Consider the following 21,952-nt stretch of genomic DNA (forward strand, 5'->3'; position numbering starts at 1 on the left):
TGTTTCCAAAAACAATTGCTAATGAATAGTGCCTCCTTATGACAAATAATAAAGCCTAGGATCTTAATAAAAGTCAAAGGAGCCTTTCTTATTACTATAGAATAACTACTATACTCAGCTTGCTACCACATGGATAGCTGGGGCAAATTGTATAGATGCCTTTAAAGAGTGTCTTGATATAAATGCAAAGGAGAAAGGGTGACAGGGTCAATGTTGATAGGGGCAAATTAAGTCAAATGGAAGGAGGTTTGTGCTGAGTATTAACACTGACAAGACAAATAGGAATGAATTGTCCTCTTTTGTGCTATGCATTCAGTGCAATCATGCACTTCTGCTGTGACAAACAGTTCTAGAAAAAAATGATAAAAATAACACCCAAACTTTGCAGAACGTCCTTCTGCAAAGGCAAAAATATTAGGGCATTCCTGCATGAATGCCTCAACATGCATCAGGCTTATCAAAATATTCCACTTTCACAAAGGGGTGAATGCTAGCTGACACATTCGCAAAATAGACAAATTTTTCAGGGTAAACATTAAGCACCTCTGTTGTGGCTTGACCGATCAAAATTCAAGACTTCGTATTGATTTAGCAATAAAAGATTTAGCATGCCACAAATAAGCTTCACTTTCAGGTCTCTTGGCAGATACAATCTAAGTGGTTTGAAAATGATTGGCAATAGGCTACAAACTCATTTCATTGCGGCTAAGGTGATGCTTCCCCTAAGTCTGTCATTGGATGGCTTGAGCAACCCAAGAGAAGGTGTGGTTCCAAATATTAATTGGCAACCAAAGAAGAATTAGAACCCAGGTACATATTGTTCAATACTAGTCCAATTGTATAGTGCTTCATCATTTGTGGCTTAGACAAAATTGGGAGTTTAGCTGTGATAGAAGACAATTCATTACATTATGATAGTTCTGTTAAATATAGAAAAAAAGACAGCCATGCTTTACCTTGCTGTAAAGGGGTAGAGTAATATTTAGGTTGCAGATTGCATGTTGGACCAGACCTCTTGTCGATTTTGGCTCTTTTATAAAGGATAATCGTCCACAAGGTTCCTGGGTCGTATCTCTAACCTGTTGTGACACATTTCAGAATTTGATTTGGTTCATACAACTAATGTTGAAATACATCAAAAACTGTTTGGCAAACTGACAGGCCTACATGCATCCATTTAAGCTCATCCCACTGAAATGGATCAATGCATCCTTTGTTCACAGTTCACCATGCAAAGAAAAAGGATGCAGTCTTTTTCTTTCCAAACTAAAGCAAAATCAGTTGTCAAACACCCTTTTTCATGAGTCCTGTGCCATGCTAAAATTGAAGCAGGCCATTGCAACAGTAATAGTGCATTCAATACTCTACAGATTTGACAATAATACACTAGCATATTCTCATGTTTAGCACCAATGAAAATGCAATGTTTACTATTAAAAGTCATGAATTATGTTTTATTTACATATAACACAAACGGTTTTATACAAGAATGTTCTAATTGGTGAGATATGCATTTCAAGATCATTTGGGCAGCAGGTTCAGCTTCCATATTTGTTCAGAGATATCAAAGTTCTAAATTCAAGCTGGATATATAAAAACCACAGGACATAAACCAGCGTGGAAGAAATATTTATTCAGACCCCTAACCTGTTTTGACATTGCAAATACACAGCACAGAGGACCACATTGCCCTGAAAGCCCCCCGCCATCACCTGGAAAATTTAATCACAGGAGTAATCAAACAGAAATGTGCCTTGTGTGTAAAACTGTCAGAATCTTTGAGGAACTAGTCTTTGAATCATAAGCTGTTTCTCTCCCATGTTTGCTGTGTATAAACATGCATTTTGTGTAAGTTTGAGAGTTTCCTAAAGCAGTTTCCCCATCACATTACCAATAGTAGTGGGATATTTACTGAGAGCGATGCTGACAAAAATCGCAGGTTATTAAGAATTTTCATCAATTGGAAGATTCAGGGTAATAACCATTAATGATTGGCCTTGAATGGATACAGCACCACCAAAAACAGAATACTTGGAATTGATGAGATGTATTATTAATTCTTATGCTTCTTATTCTGTTAATAGGAACTGGGTAGATATATCACAACCAGCAAGATATTCCCCTTTAATGCAATTGCTAATCCAACCATACATCCAGAGAGTGGACAATCTGATTATCACTTAATCACATGTCTCCTCTCCAGGAACTAGTATAAACCACTAGAATACCTTCATCATGCAAACAAGACTAATGGAACAATTTGATGGAATTCTGTTATTTGTTAAACTCAAAATAATTTTCATTATCATTACATGAAGAAATTATTTCATTTTGACTAAATGACAATGCAGACTGAATTTTAGGTGCCATGTCTGGATGGGCAAACAATTAGATAGACCTGTAAATTAGAGTGTTGTGCCCTCAGTGGCATGCTTGCTCATTGAATCATATTTTTTATGAATGGTGGGGCATGTTTCAGGTGATTCACCAAAGATCCAATTGAGGCTCTTAACTGCTAATTCATTAGGGCTTTTAAGCAAAGGTGTGGGGAGTCTCTGCCAAATCCTCCTCCTCACTCTTTTCGCTTAATCCACCCCTCACCACTACCCTTTCCAACGTGCTTCTCTCAGCACCCTCCCCAACTTCTCCACACCATCATCAATTCTGGTCCCAGTGACACTCTAGCCATACATGAATGTCTGGGTCCATTGCTGAATATAACATCCAACACTATCTGCTCCTTCTGCCACTGTCAACGTGCAAAGCTGTTGGCTCTGACTGACCAGCAACTCCATGAGTTAGTATATCCTGCTGAAGGGGGATGGAATTCCCACCTCATACTTACAAATGGATTATTGCATAAACATATGGTGAGCGGCAGCTAGTAGGGGTGAGCTTGCCCCATCCCTTTCACCATTTACAGTGGACTGCAACAAACCCATCTTCAGTGTACAATCCAGCCACAGAATTCAACATTCTAATGCTGTGCAACAAGTAGCTGATGAACTGGAATCAATGGTGTTTAATGGTGCTGTGGATTTTTTAATTTACAACCTTCCACAAATATGCTGAAAATGTTCATACTTCACAAACAATGTCAGTCTAGTTCACCAGAATTTTCTTTAAGCTTAACTTGTGAATAACAGATTAATTTGTTTGGAAAATGATGATGATTATGTGTTCCATCACTGGTGAATAATTTACACAATTTTAGAGACTATGAGGTCCGAGGCGTCTTTTCCAGCGACTGAAATGTTATCTAATTTCAACTGAGTATTTTTCAGTAGGTTACATAAGGGGAAAAAAAAAATCTGTGAAGGATCCAGGTTAAGATAACATCCAAAGACTTGTGCAGCAATTGTTGCATGGTTAGTAATCTAATGATTCTGTGGTTAAATATATTTCTAATGTTCAATCTCTGGGCTTGAACACATGAAATGGTAACTTTGGAAAAATACTGGAAGGGTAAATGACTTCCAACTATGACCCAGAAGGATTCACAGCAGTTTTGAAACTTGAGGGCAGGTTGAGGGGTATGTAAGGAATAAAATAGATAAATGTGAAGTCTACATATATTTACCATCTGTTGGTGCAAATAAGGTAATTTACTGTACCTTAACAAACAGTGCAAGTCTATTTTCTTTGAAAGCATAGAAACTGAAAAGATGATGTTGTCCACTCTTTGTGAGAGGCACAAGGTTGCCAAAACAGTCAGCATAAATGGGCTTGCCCTCCAATACCTACAAAAACAGAGATTTAGGCACAAATATTAATGCTATTAGTATATTTTTTCTGATTCATCCAGTCTCTATGATTTTAATTACTGTGAGGAAGGAAAAGGAAGAGTGAGGGAGTTAGGAAGAAAGGAGAGGGCTGATAGAGGAGAATGGTGCCAGGAACGATCACAGTGAATCTGAAATACTAAATGTTAATTTAAATTTAACAAGAGCTTTGAATGAATTTCGAAAAATAATGTATTTTAACTTGGAGTCAGACCAGGCCTTCATATGAACATACTACTATTTAAATTATATTTTAAACAGATGTGATTCTCATTATAGTCAGAACAAATATAAAATTGAATCAAAGAACTAATTATACAAAATTTGAGCATTACTGAGAAAAAGACTTCTTCTAAGCTTCTCATCCTGCATTCATCAAGAAAATTCTCAACACAAATGTTAAGGGAAAACAACATTTATACAATATGAGAGGAGGGGGCTGGTTAACTGGCAAATGGATCTTGATTGGTACAGGGCATTGCCATAGGGAATACATCAGTTAGACGATGACAAACAATGAACTGTCAAAGCTTTGTTTCTAATTTAATAGGTGGACTCTAATTAGTTACGGTATCGCCCTGAGAAATGGTTGGCACCTTGCTTGTTTTATTCAGTTTAGATTAGATTCCCTCGTGTGGAAACAGACCCTTCAGCCCAACAAGTCCACACTGACCCTCTGAAGAGTAACCCAGCCAGACCCATTCCCTCTGACTAATGCACCAACACTATGGGCAATTTAGCATGGCCAATTCACCTGATCTGCACATTTTTGGACTGTGGGAGAAAACCGCAACACCCATGCAGACACGGGGAGAATGTGCAAACTCCACACAGACAATCGCCAGAGGCTGGAATTGAACCTGGGTCCCTGATGTTGTGAGGCAGCAGTGCTAACCACCAAGCCACCATGCTCCCCATGATTTAATCAGCAAGTAGATCTCTGAGAAGAACAGAGCCCTGGGTGTTAATGTATGTAGCATCAAGTAGGTGCACATGTGTCATACTATGAGCCCAACTGGCAATCCTAAATTGTTCTTCATGATTTTTCACACAATTTGGATTATTTAGCAAATGTTGTCTAATTACAGAATCACATCTAATGTTTAGCACCGTGTTTGAAGTTTTGCTACCACAAGATGCTTGGGTACTGTCCATACCTTGCTTATTACAAAGAGGTGAAAGCATATGCCATTTGATACAATCCACCAGTCTTTGGGATGTACAGCCTATATTGTTGTATTCACACTGACACCGAAATTTATATACCATATTACTCATTTGTGTGACAGATGGAACATCATCATCACTTGACAACAGCATCCTATTAACGGCAAACATCACTCATTTGCTACTTCAGTAGCAGCATGAAACAACTAGCTTCACTTGTTGTTCGAGCCTTTGGAAGTCCTTATCAGAGGTAGATTAGGCACGTTCCAAGATCAAAAGTGATGGCCTCTGGCCTTTTCATTAGTTTCTTAATGTACAGTGAGAAATAGTCAAAGGAGCCCTTATTCCACAGATTGGTTTTAATGCACCTTATTTCAGCATAAAGCTTGTTTGGAACAACTGGCTTGGGCCCTCTTTACAAGGTTATCAATAAACTTAATTTTACGCAGCATAAAATGTGGGATTTCCCATGTAATTTCCTCTGTACGCCAAAGCACTGTCTCGTCATTAAACTCATTCATTAAAAGCAAAACATGGCAGTTTCTAGAAATATGAAAGGAAACCCAAAAAAAAATAGCAGGAGAAACTCAATGGGTTTAGCAGTGTCTGTGGAGAAAGAAACAGAGTTAATGTTTCAAATCCGATATGATCCTTCTACATGAATTCATTCATTCATTTATTCTCGTACCTCTACATCCCTGCTCCTTGCAACCTCCGTGAAATTTTCCTGCTGTTCCAATGTCTTGTCCACCTTGTCATCTGTCATACAAAAACATCTCAATCGTGCCTCGATTGGATCAAGTGATTTGGCAAAAACTACAAATTTGGCCATGTATGGTACACAGATAATTTCTCTGTACACTTGAGTGGCAAAGTTGACAGATTCTTGGATCTGCCGGCAATCTATGAGCCAGAACCTGCAACAAGCAAAACAAGAAACACTTTATTCAGTCTCAGCCAGACACCTGCTATTTATTGGATTGGAGTACTGAATTGTTCAGGGTTGAATACAAAAGCTGATTACATTAAGTTTTATGTAACAAAATCCCATTTTAAACTTTTCATTGACCTATCCTCAACAGGTTTCTTGAGATAAAATCTCAATTTGCACGGTTTAAAGAAATATTTCCTGACATTACCTGATGATCAACTGAGCTTTAATTTTAAACTTAGAGCTTTGGTTTGGGTTGGCCACCAAAGGAAGTACATTTTCTCAGCCAAATGTGTTAATGCAAGGTTTGTAGCTCAGGTTGAGGTTTAGGGTGTAGGTTTGCTCGCTGAGCTGTAGGTTTGATATCCAGACGTTTCATTACCTGGCAAGGTAACATCATCAGTGGCGACTGCTGTCTCCTACTTTCTATTTATATATTTGGCCTGGATGGGGTACCTGGTGATGTCATTTCCTGTTCGTTTTCTGAGGGGTTGATAGATGGTATCTAGATCTATGTGTTTGTTTATGGTGTTGTGGTTGGAGTGCCAGACCTCGAGGAATTCTCTGGCATGTCTTTGCTGGCATGATTTCGACTGGGACAACACATCTATCCTGGGACAGGCTAAGCAAAGACATGCCAGAGAATTCCTAGAGGCCTGACACTCCAACCACAACGCCATAAACACACAGATCTAGATACCATCTATCAACCCCTCAGAAAACGAACAGGAAATGACATCACCACAAACCCCAGGAACCCCATCCAGGACAAACATATAAATAGAAAGCAGGAAACAACAGCTTTGCTTCACTTGCAGGTCGCCACTGATGATGTTACCTAGCCAGGTAATGAAACGTCTGGATATCAAGCCTACAGCTCAGCGAGCAAACCTACACCCTAAATGTGTTAATGATCATTTAGATCTTAATTATATTATCCCTTTAATCTTTTCTACTGAATGGAAAATAGGCCTAATCTATGCGAACTGTCTTCAACATTTGATCTTTTGGTCCTATTGCGATTGATAACTCCAAATTGCACCTTCCTTCAATACCCATAACTCTTTCCTGAGGTGTCCTTCCTGGGACATGCTTCCTAGAACTGACTGTAGTATTCCAGATATAATCTGACAAGAGCTTTAAGGAACTGCAAAATAAATATCACCTCTTTGCACTCTGACCCCTTTGATATAAGAATATTAGTCAATCAGCTTTTTCATTCTTTTTACATTTCTATTAAACTTCGGCAATTTCTGCAGAAAATCTTCTAAATCTCTCTGCTCATCCATAGTTCTCACTATCTCACCATTTAGAAAGTACCTGGTTTTTCCTTGCTACAGTCCAAAGTTGATGACCATATATTTCTCACACTGAACACTTTTTACCATAGGTCAGCCACTGACTTAACTCTTTGCAATTCTCTGCTCCCAAATGTGGTGTTTTGTATGCCAGTTAACTTGGTGGCATTGCAGTTTTGTTCTGCAGGCTAATGTACCTTGAGAAATCATGGGTACATTGTTTTAAAGCTCTCCAAAATCTTTACCTGGCTGACACATTTGTTGTGAAGGAAACACACTCATTGACAAATGATAAAGGCGTAGTTCCAGTTATATCTTCCCATTGGGCTGGCGTTGTTCCACCTGGGAAGCAAGACAAAGCCAGCAAGTATTATTCAAAAGTTGTAAAATATTTTGTTACAAGAGACTCACAGAGAGAGTACATTTGCCTCACAGTGTATCTGCATGTTGTTAAATTGGAGAAAGAGGTACAAACAACTTGCAATATAAATGGGCCCACACTAAAAGTTAGATTACAGAAAGCCTGAATGTAAGGGACATCTGTGGTGTTTCTCAAACTGTTCATCAACTTGATCTATAATGAGAATTAATAGCACTTTTGCGTTAAATGTTTGAAAAGTTTTGAGTACATGGGCTAGACGTTACGCTTTCCAGTGTTGGTTTGAAAACAGGGGCATGTAATATCCAGCTTTCACACCAGCTACCTGATCCTGCCTGAGATTTACAGGCAGACTCTCTGTAACTTGCCCACCATTAGGTCTACTGAAGTCCTTAAGTGGCCAATTAACTTACTTTGGCACCTCATCCTGCCGTCCCTGGCATTTTCATTTGAACCCTTCTAGTCCCTCGGCAAGGAGGATTCAAATGGGTGATTGACACTATCTTCCTCAAGAAACCGTGTAATATCAACAAGTGCTCAGAGTCAGAGCATGGTCTTCGTCAGGGATCCATCTCCTTCAGATGGAATCAGATCAAAAGAGATTCCCAAAAGTTCAGCAGAGTGCAGGATGCTGCCTTCACAATATTAATGAGACCACACACTCTGTACCAGCTGCCTGCTCTTCCTCAGGTATCAGTGAACTATCTGTAATTGTCATGGGTGAGTACTTTGTCTAAATAGCCAGTATATCATAACTAAAGTGTGACCTCCTCACACCTAAAGTGTGCCTGAATATGCAATAGGTCAACTGCTTAACTTAAGGTTACTGTGGTCATGTATGCCTGAAAATCTAACACTGTTTACCCCAGACCCCTACCACCAGTGAGAGCTTATATATCAAGTGACCAGCCTGCACTTGGGTTAATTGAATGCCTTCAAGTGGACATTCAGTTACCACTCAATGGCCTGATTCAACACTATTTTCAAGTTTCTATCCACAAGGAAAGGCAGAGGTTTGAGCTTTCTGGGCTGAGGCTGCTGGCAGGCAAAGAAAGGGGATAGCTCTTTTGGGACCCAGTGTCCATTGGGAATGTTCCGTGTCCACTGGGGAGAAATCTGTCACCCCACAGTACACACCCAAGGATATGTACTTGAGGTGCCTTAACCTACAAGGCTATAGAGGCTGGGGTTTGTGACTAGCCTTGATGGGTCCTTTTTGGTTGGAATGGATATAATGGTTGAAATGCCTTCTCCTTTGGTGAAAGCCATTCCATGTCTCTCAAAGAATAACCAGGAATCAACAAGGCTGGACCCAGATAAAGGGACTGCAAAAAAAGATGCTGTGGTCAAATATATTCATTTATATTAAAAGTATCCCATTAATTCATTGAATAAGGGCTTTTCTGGCTAACTCAGCATTTGTTGCTCACCCCTTAATTGCCCTTGAGAATCCATGGAGAATTGCAGGTAGGAATAGGTAATAGATGATCGCCCAGTCAGTGAATGAATAAAGAGAAACAAATGATAATGCATCACAGATATTATCACAAATTGTGCTGTTTGATATAGTAGAAGGAAAGATTCTGCCAGGATGCTGTGAAGTCAAAGTGATCAAGCAAAGCATTATTTTTTAAATTCTCACTACCAGCTTAAGCCTATTTTCCTTTATTGTTGTGCATGGCAATTTAATAAGCTACAGATAATTACTCTAAAATCTCATGGTAATATTTACCCTTCATGAGAATTTACACCTACTAAATCAGTTTGTGACTTTCACACTGTCGGTAAAATCCTTTTAACAGCCAAAGTTTGAAGACAGTGTTTGAAGACAGCACCCCCTTCACTCCATTCCACCTCACAACATTTTGAGCTGTCAGAAATAGAGGTGTGAATTCTGAGAGCAATTCCTGCTCATCATTATTAGCAGTTGACTTGCAAATCTGCACATATCAAGCCCTGGGGTTCCAACTGCTGAAAGACCATAAGATGTAGAAGCAGAAGTAGACAATTCAGTCAATCAAATTTGCTCCTCCATTCAATGAGATCCAGGCTGATCAAATTCACTTTCTTGCCTTATCCCTGTAAAACTAGACTCCCTTAAAACTGTCTGTGTCAGCCTTGAATTTGTTTAGTGACCTAGTCTCAACAGTCTTCTGGGGTAAAGAATTCCACAGATTCATTACCCTCAGAAAAGAAACCCTCCCCAGCTTGGTCTTAAATGTGTGGCCCCTTATTAATGAGGCATCAGCAGTTCTTAAATATGAAAACGGCATCTTAGGTGTTAAAAATAGTCAATGAAATGTTGATGTACAGGTATCGAGAGCAGGATAAATTCATAAACATCGGTCCGAATGTATGGCATGGCAGAGAACCTCTCTTTTTGGGTTGCCCAGCCATTTTCCAATTGAGCCTGCACACACAGACCAGAAACGGGAAGTACAGATTGTTATTTTTAAAATCAGGTTTGTAGAGCCCATGAACCCTTTTGTTTTCATGTGCCTGAACTGGGAAAGTAAATTGAGGCCTTTGACCATCATGGTTAGCGGACAAATCTTGGATTCTATTACATAAGATAAAATGCATGGATTTTAGGCGATGATGATCTGAATAAATTTTCTGAAGGTGTTCAGTAAGGTATCACACAGATGAGAAAATTGAAAGCATGTGCCACAGAGAAATTTCAATGATATGTGAAAGTTGGATGATGGACAGGGATGGAAAATAATTAGGTAAATATGTATGAGCACTTGGAAAAGTTCTGGAAATGGTGTATCCCAGTGGTCATATTGTGGTCATTTCAATGCAATGAAAATCGGCCAGACTGTCAGGCTGATGGCAGACTCCACGAGATTAGTATCTGGCAGTAGTTTTTGTGTCACCATTTATTAACATGTATTGGTTTCTTACCTGTTATACTGCAAAGTAACCTGAGAGTTGGAGTGTCTCCACCGTAGCCATTCATTAGCCCTTCAGCAGAGTATTTTGGAATAGGAATTGTCATTGTTATTGGTTTATGGAATTTCCTTCTTCGAGGCTCCAGGGTGACTATTGGACTAAAGGTTGCCTTGTTACCAAGAATTTTCTTGACTAGCTCAACATGCATGGGCTGGGCCTGGACATTAATAAAGGAAAACAGCAAATAATATTTTTAGCTAAGAGTATTTGTAAAACGGTGAACTAATATTCCTTTTTAAACATGCTAATGACTGGCCCCTGGCGTGCCACGTTGTTTAAATCTCCGGGAGATTAGTTACCTGGAGGCCAACTCTAATCCTTTTAGTTAATGCTCCCTCAGGGAAGACAGCTTGAACCTGTGGTACAACAGTACTGCTCAATACACCTCCTTCTGGCCCAATCAAGTTACTGTCCTGCCTGACCCTGGACACAACTGCAAAGTACTGTGGGAAATCCCTGGTGATGATGCGGCAAATACGTTTTTTGTCAAGTTCCTCTGGGCTGTCAAGCACTGTAAATAGTAAAGAAAACACCATTACTGCAATTTTTTCTGTTCAAATGGTGTACTTTGGGCAAAAAATTTACATTCTACCGATCAGTAGGATTTGTTTCTTTTAAAAAAAACTACCAAAACTCTTGGATACAATTCAGTCAATACATTAATATTTTTTCAGAAAGTATTGCTTATTCAATTTAGATCCATAAAATCAATGTGAAGTTGTACATTTTAAAATGACAATGCATGGCCCAAGGCCAAAGTAGTTTTAATATTTCAAATATGATATTTATATTTTAATGTTGGTGCTTCAGTTCAAATGGTCAATGTACTAATTCTGAGTGGTGAATATATTTGCTCAAATATTCAAATAAGCCAGACAGTCATTGGTTGTACGGAATTAAGCTGATACAAAAAGATAGACATCACCTTTTCCAACAGCCCTCCCGATTCCTCAAAAAAAAGCCCAGACCTCGACACCTATCCATGCATTCCTCAACACTACCCACTGCTGGCTTGAACCCTTTGAGCTGACACATCCCCATCAATAGCTGCCATTGCACCAACTCCTAGAACTCCATCATTTATCTGGCATTTTTAAACACCTGCCACCCTGGCATCTTACCCACCTGGTACTTTATCTCTTAACCAACAGCTTCCCAATTCCAGATTTACCTGCCCAATTTCAGGAGAGAGTGAGGACTGAAGATGCTGGAGATCAGAGTGGAAGAATGTGGTGCTGGAAAAGCACAGCCAGTCAGGCAGCATCCGAGGGGCAGGAGAGTTGACGTTTCAAGCATAAGTTCTTCATAAGGAATGAGGGGGTGGCCCAAGGGTGCTGAGAATTAAATGGGAGGGAGTGTGCAGCTGAGAGGAAGGTAGCTGGGATTGCAATAGGTAGATGAAGGTAGGGGTGAAAGTGACACATCGGAGAGAAAGGTGAAGCGGATAGGTGGGATGGAAGATTGACATGTAGGACAGTTCAAGAGGGCAGTGCTGAGATGGAAGGTTGGATCTAGAATAATGTGGGGGGAGGGGAAAGGATGAAACTGGTGAAATCCACATTGATCTGATGTGATTGGGACGGTCCTAAGGCAAAAGATGAGGAGCTCTTTCTCCAGGCGTCGGGTGGCTAGAGTTTGGTGGTCCTTGGTGGAGCGAGAGGGGGTGTTGAAGTGTTCGGCCACAGGGCTGTGGGGTTGCTTGTTGCATGTCCTAGAGATGTTCTCTGAAACGTTCCGCAGGTTGGTGTCCTGTCTTCTAAATGGAGAGTAGACCACATCAAGAGCAATGGACACGATAGATGACATGTGTGGAAGTACCGGTAATCTCGGTCAGATGTGGAAGGATCCTTTGGGGCCTTGGATGGAGGTGAGTGGGGGGTGGAGGTGGGGGGGCGGGAAGGTGTGGGTGCAGGTTTTGCTATTTTTGCACTGGCAGGGGCACATGCCTGGAATGGAGGGTGGGTTGGTGTGGACCTAACAAGGGAGTCAAGAAGGGTATGATCTCTCTGAAATGCAGAAAGGGGTGAGAGGGGAATATATGTCTGGTGGTGGGGTCTGTTTGTAGGTGGCAGAAATGGCGGATATATTGTATCTGGAGGTTGGTGGGGTGGAAGGTGAGGACCAAGGTGGTTCTGTCCTTGTTGCGATTGGAGGGGTGGGGTTGAAGGGCAGAGCTACGGAAAGTAGAAGAGATATGCTAGAGGGCATCATTGACCATGTGGGAGGGGAAATTGTGGTCTTTGAAGAAGGAAGCCATTGGTATGTTCTATGGTGGAATTGGTCCTCCTGGGAGCAGATGTGGTGGAGGTGAAGGAATCAGGAATAAGGGATAGCGTTTTGCAGGAGGCAGGGTGGGAGGGAGATGTAGTCCAGGTAGCTGTGGAAATTGGTGGGTTTGAAGTATTTGTCAGTGTTACGTCGGTCACTGGAAGTGGAGATAGAGGGGTCAGGAAGGGGAGGGAAGTGTCTGAGATGGTCCAGGTGAACTTGAGGTCAGGGTGGAAGGTATTCATGATGTTGATGAACTGTTCAACCTCCTTGTGGGGGTACAAGGTGGCGCTGATACAGTCATCAATGTAGCGGAGGAAAAGGTGGGGAATGGTACCAGTGTAGCTGCGGAAGATGGACTGTTCGAAATACCCGAAGAGGCATGCACAGCTGGGGCCCATGCAGCTGCCCATAGCAACTCCTTTGGTCTAGAGGACGTGGGAGGAGTCAAAGGAGAAATTGTTGAGGTGAGGACCAGTTCTGTCATTCGAATGAGTGAGTCAGTGGAAAGAAACAGAGGCCTTGGAGGCTTTCATCATGGCGGATGGATGTGTACAGGGACTGATGTCCATACTGAAGATGAGGCATTAGGGGCCAGGGGAATAAAAGTCATGGAAGAGGGGAAGGGCATGGGTCGTGTCCCAAACATACGTGGGGAGATCATTGTGGAATGTTTCAGAGAATATCTCTGGAACACATGCACTAACCAACCCCACTGTCCTGTGGCCAAACGCTAACTCCCCCTCCCATTCCACCCAGGACCGCCCTCATGAACTGTCCTACCTGTCCATCTTCCTTCCCACCTATCCACTCCACCCTCCTCTCCGAAGTATCACCTTCACCCCCACGTTCATCTACCTATCACATTCCCAGCTACCTTCCCCCCAGCCCCACACCCCTCCCATTTATCTCTCAGCCCCCTTGGGCCATCGCCTCATTCCCAATGAAGACATTATGTTCGAAACATCGACTCTTCTGCTCTTTGGATGCTGCCTGACTGGCTGTGCTTTTCAAGCATCACACTCTACGACAATTACTCTTTCAGAACACCTGTCAAAGTAGTTGTATCTTTGAATCTCAGAAAATAGTATCTGAAAAATGGGGCATGGTGTGACTCCCCTTGACTTCCTGCACTGCAAAGGAACTTTTGGATTTCAGGTACATTCACATTTCTCAAGGAGCCAGGTTCGGAATTGCCAGCCAAGCATGAAGAATTCAGGCCTGGTGGGAAAAGCTAAGAATGGATTGCCAAAGTGATTGTGATTTCTATTCCTCAGTATACCTTGGGCCATAAAAGTAGTACAGTGTTCACACTTGAGTGTGATAAAACTGACGCATCTTATGATTAGATTCCCTACAGTTGGCCCTTCGGCCCAACAAATCCACACTGACCCTCCAAAAAGCAACCCACCCAGAACCATTCCCCTACATTTAACCCTGACTAATGCACCTAACACTACGGGAAATCTAGCATGGCCAATTCACACAGGGAGAATGTGCAAACTCCACACAGACAATTGCCCGAGGTGGGAATTGAACCTGGGTCCCTGGGTCCCTGGCACTGTGAGGCAGCAATGCTAACCACTGAGCCACCGTGCCGACCCATGAGGGCAGGTTACAGGAATCTCCTGTATTTTTACATGCTGAAATATAAATTGTCAGTGTCTGAGAATGTATACGCTGAGGGTGGTGCAAGTTGGGTGTTGAGGATTTAAGAGACAAAGAATGATGTGATTCTAGGGAAGACTGCTGATTAAAAGGACCTAAGCTACTGGTGTAATCAAGATCATTGAGTGTGCAATTTTACAGGAGTAGTTGTTGACCTTCATCTGATATTGGGGTCACACAAAACTTATTAATCATGGGTTTGTGAAGTTGTCTGCAGACATCAGCACCAGCTGACTCTGGCTTGAGCACTACTGTTACTTAAGATGGAATAAAATTATATCTGACAATGTTTGATGACCTGCATTGTTGGAGTAGTCGTGGTTATGATGCCTGTGTGACAGAATGGAAAGATCATAATTTATTCAACAGTCTCAAGTTACACCAAAGAACTAACTAAATTCTTAATTTTACAACCATAAACTAGAATTCTGATCAAGTAAAAAAAAGAAATTCTGGTCATTAAAACTAACAATGAAAATAAACATTTCAATTTTTTTTTCCTGAATTGATGAGAGAGAACTCTGTGATTTGCAGAAATAGATGGAATTATTCTGCATGCAACAAAATAATCTGTAACTGCACATGATTCTGTTCAAATATTGATGTTGCACGTTAAGATATTTGCCTTCTCACTGTAACACTAACATTGGTATTGTTACAGCCTTACTTTTAGCACAAACACTTACTTCAAAAATTATGAATTCCTTTTATGATTGCCATCAAGATCCAAGGGTGAGGCCACACCAGCCCACAGAACAAGCACATCTTTACATAAATTTAATGGATCCAAATGAATTTGCAGGCTGGGATGAATGTCTGACTCATGATTATCTGAATAGGAAACGAGATAAGTACGATGGCCTTTGATTTTTCATTACTTGTCTCATTACTACCCTCATTCCCCATCAACCCAGCAAAGTTGGTACCTTCATCCATCCCATTCAATATTTCATTCAATTCTTCCTCAGTATATTCACACTGATGTTCCTTCCAGGTCTCCCCTGTTTCACTGCGTAGCACCACCAGTTCCCGTTCTTTCCCACGCACAGCCGCAAAGTGTGGAATCTCTACAATCACAGGCCTGAAACACCAGATGTTAAGAATGAGCACAATGTGGAAACAGACCTGATTCTATCATGTCTAATGCTACTCTTTACAAATTTTATATAGTCAGTAACAAAGTGAGCTGGCATTCATTTTCAACATGGATGGGGATGACTGAATAACTAACGTAGGGTTAACCTCTGTGTCATGTTATTTTGATCTAGCAGCTTATGAAATGTGAAGCACCTTAAATGCATTTTGCTTAATTTTTATTTTCTCTCTTTTTTTGTGCTGGGAGGTAATAATCATTCGTACTGAGATTTTCACCAAAACTGGTTAATGGTGGGGTGATAGAGATCAAAATTACTGATTCTCTTATTCTTTAATTGACTGAATGGAATTAATTTCAACTAAAATTGCAATCAGTGATGCATCCAAAATTCAATAAATGAAGATGGGGTATTGATACTGAATGAAATGCCAAGAAACTAAAATGCTTTGTGACGGATTGCTGCTGAGAAATGTCTTGTAAAGCTCTTTGCAATTAACTAATATCCCAAAGGTTTATAATATAGACTTACTGGTTTCAGTCCACATTCCACAAGGATTTGAAGCACTTCTGAACTTTGGTAAACTAACACAAATTTAATATTTTCATGAAAAACATTATATCATAGACAATATCAATAGTAAAACAACAAATGAATGAGTGTAACTTGCAGATAGGAGATTCAGGGTCAAAATACAAAAAGAAAACTTGAGTTGACTTTAATTTTCTTGCTGTTTTGCAACTCTCCCACCTATTCACTATTGTATCTGAATGAACTGTTTATATAATGCATTTGTGCTGAATTTCTTTTCTACATGCAGATGAAATAATATCCTGCAGGAACTTAGACTTAATATTTTGCCTTTTGATCATATTTTTTGAACATGTTTTGGACTGATATCCGATGGTCTTCTGAAGTAGGGAACAAAAGCAAGATAGCCCCAAAAGTACTGGGACCAGGTGACATGCCAAATGCAAGATACCAGGCAGTCACTGTGTTGGCATTAATCACCACGGCTGAAGGACAGTGACACAAGAATGCTGAGCTTTTCCCAATTGTGTCCAATTAAACCTTCTAAAAAGCTCATCCTAAACCTGTGAAGGGCCATAGTTCTAATTGTCAAAGTGGCAAATAAGTGGCAAATAGCTGATTTGTACCTTCAGAATTTCACCAGCCAAAGGTGACTGGGTACAGATTGGGGAGATACTAATGGCTGTCCATGGTATCATTCTGGTTCCAAGGAAAAAAAGGGACTATGCAGCTTTGAAGGGAGTGCTAAACAAGTAGTGTAAAGAGTGCCTGAGCTTTTAGCAGACTCTGCCAGTAGTGGGCCCACAGTTGTCTTTGTTAATCATTGCTTTTTATGTATCTATAAAAGCTTTTAGAATTGTGTTGTGTGTTTCTTGCTAATGTTCTTTCAAGTTGTACATTCTTTTTATTTTGCTTCTCCTTTGTTGAATTCTAAGATACTCCAAATCCTCAGGCTTATTTTCCTTTTATAATTATATAAATTGAACTAACATAATAGAACATAGAACAGTAAATCACAGGAACAGAGACTTCAACCCATCATGTCTGTGCCGACCATGATGCCATCTTAAACTAATCCAATCTGCCTGTACATGGTTTGTATCCCTTTACTCCCTGTCTGTTTGTGTATCTATCTAAATATCTTTTCAACAATGCGATCATATCTGTTTCTACCACATTCCCTGTTTTCTATGGCTGAATCACCCTTGCTGCTGGGTTTCGGTGCCTCAAAAGAATCAAAATGTGTTATTAATGATAGCCAATGCCTTCCTATTGTCATATCTTTTAAAGCAATTTCCAATCAACCAAAGTGAGTTGGCCCCTCATAGCCTCACATTTTCCTTTGTTCACATTTAAGACATATCTTGATATAAAGTCAAGGCTTAAATCCGAACTTTAGCTAGTTACGGGAGGTGTGTTTCTGATCTCAAAAAAACCCCATGTTTTTCACCTTACATGGTGGTAGTTAAGTTTTTGTCTTTTGTAAGAATACAAATCCAAGGTCACATTTGAATAAGGGCTACTTCTTAATTAAGTGACAAAACTGCAAGAATTTATGGAAATTCAACAGTGGAGCAATTCTAAAATACATTAACACAGTGAAACAACAAACACCAAAGGAATCTTCAGTAAATAATTCACATTTACCTCTGCTTTCAATTTAGCTAATAATGTCTTCACAAACTTGTGTGGTAACAACAGTAACTGTTTTTGATGGTTCTGCACATAGTGATTCTGTTAAAGTATTTGCTGGTCAATCATATGTTGCCTACCAAAGGAAGAGGAGCTGAAAGGTCTGATAATCAAATAACAGTACAGATAAAATTGCCCACTAGCTGGTAATCAGAGAGCTCCTCGTCCAATATTTTCTCTTACATGGAGACTGATCACAGAACATGGTGCTACTTGGCATCAGATGTGCAATGACAAGACAAAGGAATAAAACAACCAAGAATAACACAGACACGGAGGGTGGTTTTAAAAAAAAAAGAAATTAAGCAACATGAGAACAGTAATAGATTGAGCAGTAACAGTAATTAGAAAAATAACTGCAAATGAAATTGTAATATTTTCCAAATTATTACATGGATCAGCAACTAGAAAATAATGGGAGGAACGTTGAGATTAAAAACAGAAAAAAAGTGAGAAGGGAATGAATGGGCAGAACAATCAAACTGATTGTATTACTATCAATGCACGTATTAAATATTTACACTATTTGCCTCCATCCTGACTATAGCTTCCACTTCTAAACAAAAAACTCATGTTATATAGAAATGAAGGAAAGTAATGCAAAATCACAGGACAAAAATGAAGTACAGGAATAGACAATTAAACCACACTATTTATAAATAGGCAAGATACTAGAATTAACTTGTATTTTGGGATTTAAAAAGTTAAGTCTTATTCAGACACAGGACTTAACTATTTTAAATCTTCTCAGGATCCTAGCCTATCGATAGGTAACAAGACACAAGAAGTTCAGCACACTTGTATTACATCTTTCTAATAAAACTTCTTTCAATTTCCATTTCACTTTGTTACAGACTACAATTTAGTACACAGTTTAACAAGGATAGGAAAATATGATTGAGTGGACATTATAAAATGTCCACTAACACAAGGAATTAACATAAGGAATGGATGGGGAGGAAAGCGACAAAGGAAGTTCCTTACTACGTTGAGCACATGCATTCCCAGCGACGGCAACACTCATGACATAAAGCCACAGAACATCACAACAGTTTATCTCGAGCAAAGGTGATCTATATATAAATATATATAAATAAACATTTTATATATATTTTATATCATATAAACACAAAAAGGCTAATATTTAAAACGCATAAGGGACAATGTTAAAAGGGTTAAAAAATTAAATGTAAAGATGTTGGAGAGGATTGCAGGGAATATGCATGGCGGCATCCAATGAATTCTTCTCTGAACATTTTGTGAGTCTCTCCTACCCAAGGAATTTGGTTCCTGAAGGCCCAAGCTGCAGGATTCGGCTAACCAAGCTTTCTCCCTCATTTAGCGGGGGAGGAGAGTTAGGAAGGTGTAGTTTACTGAGTAAATCCAAAGCAGCAGTGGAAGAGAGATGAAAAGAAGTATAAAACCAACAAACATTTAGTCTTTGTCCTGGTTGCAGTCTTTTTTTGATATTCAAACTATATTACTTGCCTCGCATGAAATCAACATGCAATCAATACTTTTTTAAAAAAATATGCTGGAATGTTTGACAAATTATTAGGAATTTTACAAGGGTGCAATGAAGACTTTTATTAGTGATATTAGTGATTGAGAATGAGCAATAACTGATAGTCAATGTTCTAGATATTCTACTTCAAAGTTAAAAACTGCTGATTGAAAATTGATTTTGTCATGCCTGGACTATCACTTGAAACAACAATTGAATGTTTAATTCCTCTTGTATTTTCCTAATTTCCTCCCCTGTCTTTTACACTGCAAAAGTTAATCACCATAACAGATCTTGACAGTTCAAAAGATGTTTCTGTTTCATACCAGTTTATTAAAAGGTTAACTTGCCAAAAGGAAACCAGAGATGGGGACATAAAATAGATGGACAGAGAATGGAAAGGTAGGGGATAGGGGTGGTGAAGAAGCACATATGTAAGTACTATGTAACATATGCATATAACACATACTACTTTTTTCCCTACCTGGATGCCAGTGCAGATATCTGTATTGGTACAGATCTGTACAAATACATATCTGTAGTGTTAATACTTAACAGGGTTTTGCAGTCATCATCCACCTAACACTCCTTAGCTTCAGCAAGATTAGACCATCAAACAATCTACATATTTACTGGCCGGTTGACGTTATTGGGCATTATTAAATTGATTATTGATTTTTAGGTATCAAGTTAATGTTGAGTAAAAGTCATAATTCTACAGTGCTGATTAACCATCCAAATAAAATCCACACAAGATACTCTAAAAATTCATGTACAATTCAATCCCATTCATTGCAGTGGAAAGAGAAAGGATTAAAGGTTATGATATGTCAATGGATAAGTAGGGTTGATTAATCAAAACAGAAAGCCTTGTGGAACATAATGGAGACACCCTTCTCTAGATTCTTATTTTCTTATAGAGCACATACCTAACATAACAAACTAAAGAAAACATTGCAAATTATAATTTGAGGCTGTACAATTGAGTAATATTCCTTTGGTTCTTGTTCCATAGTGGCTTGCTAATGACTAATGATTGTACTCTTATGATGAACAAAGAAAATTTTTTGTATTGTTTTAATGCATTTTAATTACTTTGTGTTGCAAATGCACAGTTTACCATGTGAGAGATGCAAAATTTACATTACACAACCAACACTGAAACACATTTTAAATTTTGAATTGCTTAATAAATGATGATTAGACCATCTGTCACTGTACCATACTCCTCACACTGCACCACAAGTTCTTCAGTAATTGCATATTAGCAAGCTGACCTTTGTCCAAAGAATTATATGTTGACAAAGTAATCTTTTTGCCTTCTTCATTGCAAACATGTATTTTTAGATTTAACAAAGTTAATAGGACATAATGTTGCCATTGGATTGATAATATCTGTATGTTAGACCAATCAGAAGATAAATGTTGGATCTGTTCATCGGATTTGCATATGTTGGAACTTACCCAAGGAACTGTGCACCGGATGGTCCAACTTCAATTAGCCGACTGGCATGGCCCTCTCCTTCCACCATAGGAGGCATTGTGGCCAGTCTGTGACGTTTGACCAGTCGGCACGTCACGCGTGTTGGTGCTGTACACTTGCGAGGGGGAATAATAATTCTCAGGCCATTATGTCGGCAGCCCCGCATGGATCCACCACGTGCATCCACCATGAAACTAACCAGGAAACTGCAAGTAAATACAACATTTTTATTATCCACTTTATTCTTCCAATGGAGTGTTATTTTTGCTTGGAGTAATGCAATGGTGGCTGTTTATTCACACAAACCAGAATCTTAATTGTGAAAGGGAACAATTACTCCATATGTGACCACAAGGAACATTTCTAATGTAAAAGTGCAGGTTGTAATGGATTCTTAGACATCAGCCAAATAGTTCACCCCACCTTCAGGAAGACCAAGTGATATTTCCATTCATCATTCAGCTGTGGTCTCAATAAATAGCACTTTTTTTTTTATTTATTTGATAGACTGAATGGGATTCTATTGGTAACATCAGAGTTGCTACGATAATGATCCTGAAGTACTGGCTGTGGGAAGAATGAATTGTGGGTCCTCTGAATTCACAGAGAAGGGAGGGGAAAGTTGAGTACAATGCAATTGATCACAACAAACAACCCTTTTCTTTATACAAATTTACTTATGTTCAAAGTCTCCAGCTTAAAGTCAGGAACCTAATGCAGTCAAATATGTGATTAAATTAGACACAATTCACACTGTAATATTTTCCATTATAGCAAGCATCAACCAACTGTTCTGGAGAAAGACCAGGGGTAGATCTGGCATTTCCAGTTGTACAAGTCAAGATTTCTTATCAATCACATTGATGATGTATTGCTCAATACAGATTAAAAAAACATTACAACTGAATTTTGCAACTCCCTCATATTGCAACAGGTGGACAACATATTGCAACATAGGCCAGTCTGCCTACACTTAGGCTTATGAAGGTCTTGAGTTGCCAATTAAAGGACACCTAAGGGCCCCTTTACATCTCCTCCAAAATTATACAGTAGGTAGGGTAAGACGGAAGTAAGTTTGCCTACTCCCTACTTCACCAATTAATCATGAAAGCAAGAGAGAAATAATTTGTATGTAGAGCTACCGACACAAAGATGGTGCATCCCCAATGTACCGCCTTCCCTGGTCTCTAAAAATCAACT

At 39.5% G+C, this 21,952-nt stretch overlaps 1 protein-coding gene across 34 annotated transcripts in view; it reads right to left on the minus strand.

Annotated features, from left to right (window-relative positions):
- ank2b (ankyrin 2b, neuronal) overlaps positions 1–21,952 on the minus strand; it is an 892,118-nt gene that overhangs the window by 80,997 nt on the left and 789,169 nt on the right. For 25 of the 34 annotated variants that reach the window (XM_043697402.1, XM_043697316.1, XM_043697278.1 and 22 more), the window contains 9 exons: positions 20,734–20,958; positions 19,040–19,138; positions 15,375–15,529; positions 10,812–11,023; positions 10,465–10,669; positions 7,424–7,520; positions 5,638–5,866; positions 3,615–3,740; positions 957–1,079 (listed from right to left, as the gene is read on the minus strand). In XM_043697402.1, the coding sequence (XP_043553337.1) occupies positions 957–1,079; positions 3,615–3,740; positions 5,638–5,866; positions 7,424–7,520; positions 10,465–10,669; positions 10,812–11,023; positions 15,375–15,529; positions 19,040–19,138; positions 20,734–20,958 (1,471 nt within the window). The remainder of the gene's footprint in view (positions 1–956; positions 1,080–3,614; positions 3,741–5,637; positions 5,867–7,423; positions 7,521–10,464; positions 10,670–10,811; positions 11,024–15,374; positions 15,530–19,039; positions 19,139–20,733; positions 20,959–21,952) is intronic. The other 9 variants (XM_043697441.1, XM_043697477.1, XM_043697381.1 and 6 more) reach the window with 1 other exon arrangement.

The sequence above is a fragment of the Chiloscyllium plagiosum genome, chromosome 1 (assembly GCF_004010195.1).
Source record: "Chiloscyllium plagiosum isolate BGI_BamShark_2017 chromosome 1, ASM401019v2, whole genome shotgun sequence".
Lineage (NCBI taxonomy): Eukaryota > Metazoa > Chordata > Chondrichthyes > Orectolobiformes > Hemiscylliidae > Chiloscyllium > Chiloscyllium plagiosum.